General features: G+C 41.1%; 1 protein-coding gene across 1 annotated transcript; it reads right to left on the minus strand.

The window, feature by feature from the left end:
- Positions 1-6,140: 6,140 nt before the first annotated feature.
- On the minus strand, positions 6,141-12,446 carry CFAP97D2 (CFAP97 domain containing 2). The gene is made up of 3 exons (XM_065626963.1): positions 12,354-12,446; positions 8,770-8,850; positions 6,141-6,263 (listed from the first exon to the last, which is right to left on the minus strand). Exons 1-3 carry the CDS (start codon positions 12,444-12,446, stop codon positions 6,141-6,143), a joined length of 297 nt encoding a protein of 98 aa, XP_065483035.1.
- Positions 12,447-13,821: the final 1,375 nt, after the last annotated feature.

A 13,821-nucleotide genomic window follows, 5' to 3' on the forward strand; every position in this document is an offset into this window, starting at 1 on the left:
TGGAAGCAGAATTCGACCCTCAGATTAACATTTCCTGTAACTCTTAACATTCTTTTTTTATGTGGTAATTTAGTTCTCTGTTGTTTCAGGTATTTAGATTGCAATCATACCAGTGTTTCAGTAGGCAAGTGTTTTAACTTTAGAGCCAGGGATTTGAAGAGAGTAACATTTCTACTTAATTATAAGGCAAGTGTACTTAAGGCAAGTGGCATTCAGTCAAGCAGTTTAGGTTATTATCATCCCGGTCTGAAGCTTTTAAAGAAGAAAAGGAAACAATAATTTTGTTTGGTTGGTTCAGTGGTATAACTTGTTAAGGACAGCTGACCCCCTACAGGTGCCCTGGTGATCCATGAAACCGAGGATTTCAAGGGTGTTTGACTTCAGCAATAAAGACACAGGACATTTTCATTAAAAAATTAAACTGCTGTTAAAGCCAAGCTGCCATCTTCCCTCTGATAGCGAGGGAAGTTTTGGTTCATTAAATTACTGTATTTTTGGCTCTTCTTTAAAGGGTGCATAACCTTTATTTTAGAAACGAGCTACTGTTGGAGCGAAGTGTTGACATGTGCTTGCCCCATGTGATTGCTTTTGCACAACAAAGGATGCGTTTGTCTGCCCTGGCCCTCTCCCATCACGGCTGGTGGCTTGAGATGACCTCCATCCAGCCACAGAGCCCTGGGGCTGACCACAGCATGGGGGTCACCCACTCTATGCTGGGTCTGGGTCTACTCAATGCACCTTAGGATTCATATTGCCACAGCACATCAGGCTAGTCCCACCACTGCTTTGGGCAAGCAAGAATCCTTTTTCCTTCTTGACCCAGGCACTTGGGTATGGTGAAACTTTCCTCTCTGGTGTGGTGGGTTTGGGGATCCTGCCCTGGGAAGGTGTGCGTTTTCTGAACCCAGGAGTTTGCATTTGTACGGCAGGGTCATTGAAGTACTGGAGGGTTGGTGGCTATGGTAGCTGTTATTTCTACTCTCAGTTCAGTACCATAAAGACAAAGTCTTGTATTTTAGAGTTTCTGTGCTTCAGAAAATAAGTTTTCATCATTAGCACTTCAAACATTATTCACTGAACCATATTGCAAATGAGAAAGGAGAAAATGTCATAGAAAGCATTTCCAAGTGCCAGGAAGTAAATAGTTATTGCTGGGGCATCTGCTTGGAAAGTTGGCAGCCTCCAAAATAGTTATAGTTTAAATTCTACTTCAGATAAAGCAAGAGCTGATATTGGTTCGATGCTTGGTGTTGATTGATACCTCTTCTGAGAGAAATGCTGCTACCTCACTATACTAAGATCAGTTTGTGATTTTAATACACATTTTCTTTTGAAAAAGTGTAATTAAAAAATAAGTAATACCAGATATACATTTCAGAACAAAAGTGTCTGTCCCCTGAACAATACATCAATGATGGTCTAAAAGAGTGGTAGATTATAACATGCAGACAGCCGATGGCTCATGTGGTGCTGCTTCTCCTCCCTTCAAGCTGGTAAATCCCATTAAAATGAAGCTAGAAACAAATTCTGTGTATTTTTAGTATTTTCCCTCATTTTCGCTCCGTGAATGCAATTATCGTGACTGACACAAAAATTGCTTAAAACCATGAGTGAAGAAGGAAGTGGTCTCTGCTGCTGTGCGGGGAGGGTGTTGGTCCACCAAGCACTCTCCCTCATAGCATGTGGCTCGGAGGCTTCAAAGAGCCTCTGAAGACTTTCCAAAACCCTCACTCTGAAGTATTTACTGTTGGCCAACTGGCTCCTCACTGGCAAGACTTTGGATACCGAGATGAAAATTGTCATGTGGGAAAAAAAAACCCTAATCTGAATCAGATCAATCAGTTGCTCAGCTACAATCCTTTTCCCAGTTAGGCTCCTTCTTTGCTAGTTTTTATAAATTCATGGGAGTTTTCTTGGTAATTATAAGGGAAGTAGCTTTTATACCATTTTGCTTTAAGATTTTTTTTCATTATATTGAAGACGCAGTGTGTTTAATATCTACACTCCTATAGAATACTTAATCCCCTACTATCCTAAACTATATGAGTCCTTCCAGCTGCTTCTCTTAGGCACCCCTGCTCAAGCTGGATTTCTGCTTATAATTTTTGCTGAGTTTACCTGCATAGAAAAGGTTACCACCCGCTCAAGTCCAGTCTTTTCCAATGCTAGAAATTATCACCCACATAGGAACAGTGGTATTTTAACTTAAACTACTGAAATCAAAGTGTGCTGATGCCCAGGGCTGCAATCACAAAATAGGCTCAGAACCCCCTGTTCTGCTGGTCCACCATGCCAAGAAAGGAGTGACTTCCAGAATAAGGCCAAAGCAGAAGGCTTACGACAGCGAAATTTCCAAATGCTGTAGTTCTCCAAGAGGGAGTACGAGCCCTTTGCTCCTTCCTAAATTGCTTTCACAGGAGACTACTGAAATAATGCTATTTCTGGAACTTAGTCATGGTCTAGTTGTTCTTTACCATGGTGGGCATGTTCTCTTTCCTTCATCTTACTCTTCATACCTTCTTCTTTCAGTTGCTTGTTTCTTTTTCTGTCTCGTTTAGGTGTTTTCTCTTTAAATTGCTCGTCCTGCCAGAAAAGGAAGAAATCAGTGTAAATGTACGTAAAATAAAGAACCTGTCACTGCCTTGATTCTGGAGACTGGAAAAAAGTGTTTTCTAGTGACTACTTCTTACCGGTATTATTAATTATGGAGCACAGACTTAACAGTTGATGTGGGAAAGGTTACAGCATGTACTTAGTTTTCTTTGAGAATTTGTTTATGCATTTGTAAAAATCTGCCAAAAATCAAAAGTTGGTGAGCATATATACCTGAAAAATACAGCCATAATTTTGGTACTTTCTGATTATGGAGCACCTGGCTTTATAACCTTACTTTTTAAATATAATTCTTTGGTTTGTAATGATACTTCCACAATAACTAAAGCTGCCTAATATTTCCCATTTTAGAAATCTCTCTTTAAGATGCTTATTTCTTTGTCAAGTCTTAACTGTTTGGGTTGAAACTTTCTGTACCTGTTTTCTGCTTCAGACTGAATAATTTTGGAAATTATTATTAAAAATAGTACCATTTTATTCAAGAATGGTCTCTGGACAGAAGTTGGTGAGAGGTTGTGTTTCTTATTTACATTGGCACGATTTTTATTGCTTTTTCCAAATCCTCTGGAATTAGAACTGGAACCAAAGGTTTGGCAAAAGGATAGTCCTGGGATAAAAGAAATACTACTTACTATCCTGTGAAGACTCAGATAGATTTGGATGAGCTACACCTCTGAAAATCTTTTTACATATGTCCAGAAACTACAGACTTCAAAAAGATTCATGTCAGTGGCCTCAGACTGGAGGTGATGGGTAAAGTAGTGAATACAGGGGCTGAGGCACACCCACATATGTTGAATTGGACTCGCATGATAGAGGCCATACCTCCCAAATCAAGAGACGTGACCATGGAGGCCCAGCGGTCCAAGGTGACAGGGAGGATGGGTAAAGGCAGAGCTGATGCACTGCAGCTTCCCGTGGGTTGGTTTGGGAGGAAAGCTGGGAGCTTGTGAGTTAACAGGCTCAAAGCCAGGGAGTTTGGACGTGGAAAGATTAAAGACAGTCAATTTTCTTTCTCTGGGAAGGCTTGCTAAAACCTCATATAGCTGGTTTGTTGTTGTTTTCTTTACCTCCGATACTAATGGAAATAAGAAGCTGGTCACTTTGCACAGAAGGGCCAGTGTAGGTTTTGCATATGCCCACTTGGTCACCTCAAATGTTGCTGCAGCGTTTGGCTGTTTCTCTCAGGGAACTGGTAAGCCATTGCTTCTTTTATTTAATAATTATTTTTACATTTATTTCTGACAGTGCCATCTCTCCGTGGTGGACAGTCTGATTGTAGAAACTACAGCACTTACAAATCACCTAATAAAGTCTGAGGACCACTCTGGGATTCATTTGCTGAGTGACTGCACAAACGAAAGGCTGTTAATTGTGTGCCTGCTCGCCACGTGCAGTCAATCCCCAGCGCAAAAGCGCAGCGAAATGTGCTCTATGGGCAGTTCCGATCCAGAAATAACCGGGAAAGAAAGAACAGAAGCTCAGGGCTACCTTCAAGCTGTGTGATTTACACTGCCCACGAGGATATCTCGCAATGCTGGCCATGTATTTCTCAGCTCGTTGCCAATCCTCGTGCCATCGCTGAACCTGATAGTGAGGCTGGGCGTTTGTAATTCTATCCAGAATGACACGGTTCTCTTGGCTCACTCTCCGCTGCTCCTGCTTTCGTTTTTCTGCATTTAAGCTAGAGGGGAAAAACCATATAAGCAGAGTCAAACTTCTTCACACTTGTTCATATTCCCAAGCCTGGGAACTTGGAATATGAAATATCTGTCACTCTTGTGTCAGGGGAAAATTCACCTCAGGTTTTATACCTCTCCTGTGCAGACTCGCCCCTCCTTGATCTGCATTAACTGGTTCTTGCAACCCAATCCTTTTACCCTTCTTAAGAGGATAATCTTTGTTCAGTATCTTCCGAACACAGCCCTGTATGGAAGTTTGTTACATTTTACAAGAGGAAAAATGCTAGTTTTGGCTTGGATTAATGCCAAACCCTCCAGGCTTGCAATTGCTGTAGTGGGGTACTGTAGGTAAGAGCATGGCTGGTGTCTGAGATGCTTAACAAGCAGTTTCTCTTACTTCAGTTTATAAGTTTATTTTGTGTATAAACCTGGTGAACCAAGTTGGGAAGCATGACGATAATGGAGATAAGCATACTGCTTCAAGCACCTTGCAAACTTCTTAGACTAATTTCCCAGGCAGCTGAGCTGATCTGGTGGCTGTCTCCTGCCACCAAAAAAGGGAAGGACTTGCTCTTTTCCTTCCCCTCCTCATCTCCCCACTGCTTCCAGCTGTGTGGTCTTCTGCACCCCTTGCACCAGCCCTGGAATTCATCACTTTGCAGAAAGTGGCAGAAAAACTATCAAGGTTTGTTTATTTTTGTTGGGTTAGTTTTCTGCTCTGTCTCAACTTTAATTAGCTAATGGAGAGGTTTGATGAAAACCAGAGCTGATCCAAAGAAAACAAGAGTTTGCCACTTGAATCAGGAGCGGAGATAGGGAATGAAGAGGAGGACGTTGTTCTTCTTCCATATCGTGTGGAATCGCACCTTCAGCAGTGGCGTTAACTGGTGCTTGCTTGTTGATGTCTGCACTGATCTGGGTATTATTCACTAGTGACAAACCGCAAGCACTATGATGTGTATTTGCATGATGCGGACATGACCAACTCGGTTTTCAAATAATTTCTGTCTTCCCTGTGAACTGTGCAAATGTCAGGATATTTGTGATGGTGACGTGTAGTGAGTTCTACCCAGGTCATTTGCACCTGAGCTGCATTTTGCTGTCTGGAGACACTTTAGGGCCCAATGAGCAGTCTGTCTGTCATGAAGTAGTCTGTCTGTAAATGAATCACAGGAGGTAACAGCCGCCACCTGAGTTATACAAACCATTTGCTTCACTTCAAAAGCTTGTCCCTGCTGTTGACTGGTTTTCTGTGCCCTGTGCAGGGTGTGAACTTCCTCCTGAATCCAAAATATGTAAAGTGGTTCTCTCTAGTGGTAAATCTTCAAGGCATATTTTGCTTGGTCTCCTTTGGGCAGTAAATTATGTTTTCACTTCTGCCTGCTTCCTGCTCCACTTTTTAATTTTTAATTCTATTTATTGCTCTGTTTTTATTTCATCTCTAAGCTTTGGATCTCCCTCTTTCCAGAGGTGTCTGTAGGAACAACTGGCAAAGTCAGCAGCAATGACTCATGTAGCAGGAACAACAGCTTTGCTGAGAGATAATAGGTTTGCTTCATTTATTTCCTTAAAGTAGGGCAATGTTCTCCCTCTCTCTTTTTTTTCATTCCCTCAGTTATTAAACTGAAAAACTAATTTAAAGCAATCTTCTCTTCAAGAGAGGGTAGGGTGAAAATGACCCGGCATTGGATTTCATGTGACAGGGCAAGCAAATGGCTTTCTGAAATGCTGATTATACCTTAGGCTGCCTTTTAAAATACATGTCCTCACGGAGCAGTTTATCCTTAGCTATGTTTGTCACTGGGAAGGTAACTTGATAACTATATAGAAATAGTGCTGCTGATGTTACCTTTTGGCTTTATAGTCATTTTTGTTGTCGATTTGTCCCTTTGTTCTCACGATGCGGGAAATCTTCTCCAGCAGAACACGGTTCTCTCTTTCGATGGCGGAATGTCGGTCTTCCTCCAACTTTGTATACAGAAGGGATAAAGAAATGCTTTTGTTTTTTACAAGGCCAGAGCAAGCAGCAGTGGTATATCACAGATACCTAATGGGGTATTCACAGTTGCTGTCCCCTCCTCTACACAGAGCGTGACAGACACTGATGAAGTAAAATTCTGTGTTAGTGTTGAAAGAACCCTTTGTTTCACCATTTTAATGGTGATGCAATGAGAGAAAGCCCTTTGCAATGCTGTGAATTTGACCCTGAAACACTTTCCTGCAACCACACCAGCAGCCTGCACGATTAGCAAATGCATTTAATCAGTCCAAGTGGAATGTCTATAAATATTTGTTATTGTGTTTTCCAGGATCATCATTATCTTTTTCATCTCTAGCAGCCTTCACAGACTCTCTACAAAATCTAGGATTGTGATGGATACTGTACAAACACATGATGGGACTTATCCAGGCTCCTCTGAAGTCAATGGGAGTCTTTCCATTATCTTCAGTGGGCTTTGGATCAAATGGTAATTTTTCCATTGACTTCAGTGAGATTTGGATTAAGTCCAGTTGCAGGCCATTTTTGTCCTGGAGAGGTTGCAGGCTAGTGTAAGAAGAGAAGCAACAACTGGGTGTAATGAACAAATGGAGAGAGATGTATGAGGCAGTATAAGCTAGTTCTGCTCATCATTAGCATGATTTTAAGCCTCTTTAAATTTGATTTTAAAATGGAGGGCATTAATAATCTCAGTCTCTGGAATTAACTATGTCAAAAGTGGGATGAAAACTGAAGGAGTTCAGTGGAGGAGGGAGAATTCCTTCGGATAACCTTGGGCATTGTCTAATTTGTAAAAAATGTTACCATTTTTTCAAAGAACACAAATTCGTACTAAACGTTTGTTTGTGGGAATTGGGAAGAAATGGGGGAAAGATGAAGAGAAAAACTTATTTTCGAGGTTATCAGAGTCCCAAGAATTCCTTTTCCAGCAGGGTTGAGTTGGAGGTAATCAGAGAGAAACTGGATGGAAGAAAGCAGGGAAAATGCGTTTTTCATAGCTGGACTTCAACATCTCTCTCTCAAAAGCCCCTCAGAACAGAGTCACTGAAGAAATGGTCTTGTTTTGAGCGTACTAATTCACTCTTTTCCTTTCTTCCCTCACTTTCCCTCCCCGCCCCCCCCCTTTGATTCTAGGCACTCCAAATATATTGCATGTCCTTTATAAAACAAGTAGGAAATCCTGCTCATCCTGCTCTGATAGTTTTGAGCGGCTGATGTTAGAGTAGCAAGTAGTGTAGGGAATCTAGTGCATCTGCCTTGTTTGCTGAGGTTTATAGCCAAAGTGGAAGCGGGTCAGATGCTAGTCACACTGTAGTATAAAAGTACCTAAAACTGGTGCATTAAGTAATCCCATCAGGCTCTGAGTAACCTTGAGGAGAATGATTGTAAGTAGAACTGATTACTAGAAGATTGCAACACTGGAGGGGTTTTTTTCCCTTTCCCTTTCCCTTTCCCTTTCCCTTTTCTTCGTAGCAGTTTGGAAAAGAGGAGAATGAGAAAGCGAATAGGACCACAGTCTCACTTGCAGATATCAGGACCTATAGTTCAAAGGAACATGCCTAAGAGCAGTGCATTCCCGTTGGTGGGGTTTTTGTTAACCTGGGGGCGGGGGGGGAGGGATGTTATGCAACGTTTCATTTTCAAAGCAACTTTATCAGTGTTATTTTTACAGTAATAGGAAAAAATTAACAAGGGCAATTGAATCCACATCCTAATATAGCACATGGCTTTATGCATGGAGAAGAAATTAATTGTTTTGCTAGTGAAATGATTTTAAGGTGCCTGGGGATTATTATGTTGCACAATGAGACGATAAACAATTTTAAGGAAATTAATTCTGAAGTCCTTACATGGGCTACACTCTCATTGCCTGAGGGGCACTGCGTTAGAAATTAAGTCTTTCAAAGTAGTTTAGCAGCACCTATTTTCTACTGTGCTCACATTTGGGTTTTTTTTTAATTGTTGTTGTTTCCTTTTAGTTAGCAGAGTTAATTAGGTAACAATTTATTTTCCACTCTCATCTTTTAATAAAAATTTGCCTCTTGGGAGCAGTAAGATTTTGAAGGAAAACTGCCAGTCAAGGCTACCTGTTGTTATTTCTTGTGCTTTGAATATGTTAACATCCTATTATTCTGTTCATTGCTCTGCATGTTTCTTGATGATTGTGCTATTCTTGTTATTTGCGATGATTTTTCATGGTTGTGCAGAAATATCTTTTAGGAGGCTATTTGAACACTTCAGCACTGTTAATCTGAAGCACTCTGATTTCATCAATAATCATAAACATCAACTAAGTTATTTGATGTTGCTGGGAGTGTGCTGTTCATGGATCCTGATAGTCCTGTCACAACAACCACTGCACCGAGGGGAAAAAACAGGCCCAGAATTGCGACCATTTGTTAGTCTCTTTGTTTTCTTTGAGAGGAGATGTGAGGGTAAGCATGCCAGTGCTCTGTGAAATAGCCAATACTATACCTTCAGCTTCCCTAACTTCAGATGAAGGTGGCTGTATATTGCAGGGGAACTTGTGTCCACTGATGGTTTTGCTGCCTGGATCTGCAACAGAAATGAAATGTTTATCCATTTTTGTTGGAAATACCCTTGCATATCATTACAGGAAATCTTTTCATTCTCATGTTCTGTTTTGTTAGCCAGCAGTGACACTATTAAGCATATGATTCATTATATCAGCAAAGCCAGACTTGCCCAGAAGAAGAGTAGTGGGAAATGAGAATGTTAAAGGCAGTTGTTCTAAAATCTGCTGGAGATGCAAAGGGCTCTTTATGTTGGAGAAATGTGAAAATACATACAGTCTGGTTATGATACATGGTGTTATGATACGGGAAAGACTGTCTAAGAGAAGGGAGGCATCCAGCAGAAATAAAAAGGCTAGTGTAAGAAAGGCCTAGGTACTCCGAAGCTGTGCCAGGTCTTCCAAAGAGATGCACATTTAGGATGCTGCCAGAAAGAGGTAAGCAATGCTGGAAAAGGACTTCTTGTGCTGAAAGTATTCCCAGGCCGCTTCTTATTAACGCTTCAGAATGATCATCAAAAGTAAATTGTGGATCTAATTATTCTAATGGAGTTGGTAGTTCAGCGGCACAATAATATTTATCTCCATCCTGACCTAAATAGCCATGCGATATGCCAGAAAGAATAATAATCTGTGAGCTGTCTTGGACTGAAGAAACCCTATGGAATAAAAGCTGGTAATGGGGGTTAGAGGAAGACAGGATTTAGAGGGGAGATCACTCTCTCAGATCAGGGTTCTGCAGGGACTGAGACCAGATCAGTTAAAATAATGGTACCGTGATTTTTGTCATGAAATACATGTGATAAACATTCTCCCTGTGTCATACCTCATACCTGAACCATTCCATCTCAGGCAGACTCGGGCTATTTGGAAACATTTATCAGTAATACAGAAAGAAGAGAGAAATACTTGCTATTTAAAAAAGGGAGGCTGCCAAGTAAGAGCAGCAGACACATCACCCTCACAAGCCTCATGCAGCCGGGCATGACCAAAGCCCTGCCTGAGTCCACAAGTTTTCCACATCTCTTTCTCAGGTGTTTAAAAGATGCATGGATGAGGGACACGGTTTAGGGCTAGTGTCAGGTTCACAGTTGGACTCGATGACCTTGAGAGTCTTTTCCAACCAAAATGATTCTATGATTCTAAGAGCCAAGGACCAGGCGCGAATCCCCGACAGCAGACCTGTCATACATACCACCAGGACGGGTTCCTTGCTTTTGAAACAGGGCAAACAATTTACAGCCTTGAATGGGACAATGTTTAGCAGTTTCTAGCTTTGTCTGAAATTCTCTTGAATTGCTTGGCTTCTTGTGAAAACGTTCAGCTGCTTTTTTGTGGCAGGCATCTCTGAGGAGGTGGGATCCCAGGAGGGGCTGACTGCTCTCAACTCCAGCTGATCAAGGGGAGAAGAGAGCACTCATCTTAATCCTTCTAGGTCCCATCATGTTAAGTAGCTGGTTTTTACTGGATAGCAGAACTAAAGTGGGTACATCTCTGAGGGTTTTGGCAGTTTTGGTTTCTGCTGCTGCTGTCTCCTCTGCTTCTTCATGTGCTTTCAATTATCATGCTATTAAGTTATTTTAAAAGTAACTTTAAGAAGACATACCCTCTGTAAAAGAGGGTTATTGTATCAGTCAGTAGAAATCACTGGTGTGAGGAATAAAATGTGATAGTTATGCAAGCTCTGATTTTAATTTATAGATATGCAAACTGTTTCAAACTTGAACAACAGAAGGTGGGGTTAGAAACAACATTTCTTCCATTGAATTCATATCAATATAATTTCATTTTCTGGAAAGTGTTATGATTAATTTGTCTTCTGTCCTTATATGCACAACTGTAAAGGTAAAACCTGGTATTTTTTAAGCCCACCCTAATCTCTGTTGTGGTGCTGTCCGGAGCTATGGTGGTTTTGGAGCCATTTTATACTTAATTCTATGTAGAAAGTTGCGGAGAGGAGATTAAATGCTGTTTTTTCCCCCTGTCCCTTTCTTCCATTAAGAAAATAACAAAATTATTTGGACTGGAAGTATTTGCTCTTGTGTACATAGAAACACGCTGGCATTTTTTGTACCTTTGCATCATGGAGAAAATTACAACTTATTCCTAACCATTGCCATCTGTTTAGTGGTCTTCTCCAAGAAGCGTACCCTTTTACATATGTATATGTATGTTACCTTTTTTTCTTCCTTGCTCCCTATTTTTCCGCTTTCCTCTGTTGCTCTGGTTTGGTTTGTGCGAGCTCCTTCAGTGCTAAGCCTGCACATCGTCAGACAGAGGCCCTTAAAGCCTTTTCTCAGGGCGATCTCCATCTCTCTTGGTGAATGCTGGTGCCACATGTGGGCTGCACAATTCAGGACAACCTGCCAAATTGCCCCGCTGCCTCCAGTCGCCACCGCCCACAGGTACCACTGCTCTGGTAGCCAGTGTTGAGTGCAGCAAGCCCCAATTAATGGCATTGGAAGGCGGTATCTGGGCAACTAGCGTGGGGCCTCAGGAACACACCAGCATGACAACACAGGGCCACTTGGAAAGGCCACACTTTGGCCATTGGAGACCTTGTTAGTCACTAATCAAGCTATGCGTGTGAGCCCTGTAAAAAGGAACAAAATTCTAAGCCATCCTTTGCCCAACATGGTAGTTACTCTTCTGCTTCTCATGTGCTCAGAAATTAACACTCGTGTTGAATCCAAGAGCAGTTGAGTCGTGGGAAATGTTTTGTTCTCTATAAATACATTTCTTCACTATATATCATGATGGTATCTGGCCTCTATTCTTGGCCTTGGAATGCCTTAGCACACAAATGAAGTGCTCTGTATGCTGAACAAAGGAGAGTTCTGTACGCACAGCGGATGCCGAGAGTATTTCGGCTACACTAATATCAGCTCCCTGCTTTAAAACAGCTACTGTTTAAATAGCTATGCTTATATACAACAGTAATAGTAAGATTAATTCACACAGAAGGAAATTTATTTATTTCAGTATTGTCAATTTGGTTAGGAAAAAATATGTCAAATTCAATTATCTACTTCATCTTTAACTTTTTTCCACCTGCAAGTCAAATTATGGGAACAATAGAAGGAAGGAAGGAAGGAAGATATTTTTATACAGTTAATGAAACAGACCCAGTCTGGAAATAATGAAGAACTATTTCTTCGTATTAAAGCTAATTATATTGTGATACAATCTTCCTAAGGTAGCAATACAGTTGAATCATCGCTGATGGTATTCACTACTTATGGATTTTCAAGAGGGAGTGGTCCTGCATTAATACCGATTTGGAGCAGATAACTGTCCAAATCTTTTTCACTTCTAACTTTGGTGAGCATCGTTATAGTAACTCTAAATGGAGACAAAACCCATACCTATATTTGCTGGATAATCTTAAAATGTGTCTCTTGTACCTCATTGCTGATCAGTAGCTTTCATAACAGTATTAAGAATGACTAGAGAGATGCTGTAGCCTTTTTGGGCAAGCTTATTCTTTCGTGAAGGCGTCTGCTCTTTATCCAACAGTCATACCTACCCTTTTCTTGTGTCCTTCATACTTTTCTTTGTCCCATTTTAGCTGAAGATATTTGTTGCCACATGGTAAAACTGGCTGGTAGGATCGATGCATCTTGTACAAAAAAAAAGCATCTCTGAATCTGGGCTTAAAAAAAAAAAAAAAAAAAAAGTATGAGTAATACCAGTCTGAGCCTTTCCTAAACCAAAGCCCTGGAGACTTGTGGTATGTTTGTAGCCGGTCACGTGGGGGTTGTCATGGCATCAGTGCTCCGAAAAAGAATGAATAGCTGGTGGTAGCATTTCAAACAATACATTTAAGGAATAGCAAACAAGAACTGAATGTTATAGCAATGCATTCCAAAGAGTATTTTTTAATATATAAAATAGATTACCAATTATACTTTGCTAGCCAGACCTACCTCCTGCTGATGAAGGAAAGACAGTGGTGTAAGCTATTAATAATGCTTTGCACACTACCGTAAATATGCAAAGGACTGTATAATGGGCTATATTTGCTGAGCCTTGAATTGAACAGCATGCCTCAGTAATGTTCCGAGCAAACCCACAGTGGGAGGTGTCATCTGTTGCACTGCAATAACTTGTTTAAAACATTTTTTTTCTTTCATTGATAAGTATGCACTTTTCAAAAGCCACAGCAAATATGTTTATAGCTAAATAGTTCTGGTTTTTAATAGCCTTTTCACCTTTCTTTATCTGCATGACATGTTTAGTAATGAGTTACAGAAAGCTCAAACAGTCATCTGAAAGCCAGTTATTTACGGACCTGACCACTGGTTCTCCTGCAGGGCCACTGTGACTTTCATTCCTTGTAGGCAATGTTTGGCAGGGAGATGAATGGACAAAGATTTTTTTTCTCAGGCCCACACAAAAATAGAAAAGCTGCTTCTGCTCATTCAGGCTCAGCTTGGCCTCCTCCAAAGCTGGGTCTGTGCTGACACAGTTCACTTGATGGTTCTGTCCTCGTGGTGCAGAGCACCCTGAAGCTGGGTACAGCAGACTGCCAAAGGACCTGGCTTTTGGCTCAAGCATTTTGTCAGTAAGGCCCATAGCTCCTAAGGAGACTTGAATTACATTTTGCAGCTGTCACTGGTCTTTAAAACAGGTAGGATAACTCGCACTATATAAAAGCACTGGGAAATAAGGAGGGAACCTATGACTGACAGTACCAAAATTCACTAACCAGAATGAGTCTGTACAAGGATGAACCAGGGGAAATTCCATTTTAGCACAAGGTTGCTCGTGCAGGTTGTTCTTACGCAGTGTCTCACATGCATGCAGGGGAACAGCAGCACATCTGTCACACAAACACCCAAAACAGAATCAGGGCCAGTGCTCTCTTGAATCTATGTCTTGATTAACTTTTGCATTTGAATAGTAAGGTTAGACACAAGGGTTTGTGATTTTCACAGAATCACAGAATCACAGAATGTTAGGGATTGGAAGGGACCTCGAAAGATCATCTAGTC

The sequence above is a fragment of the Caloenas nicobarica genome, chromosome 1 (assembly GCF_036013445.1).
Source record: "Caloenas nicobarica isolate bCalNic1 chromosome 1, bCalNic1.hap1, whole genome shotgun sequence".
Lineage (NCBI taxonomy): Eukaryota > Metazoa > Chordata > Aves > Columbiformes > Columbidae > Caloenas > Caloenas nicobarica.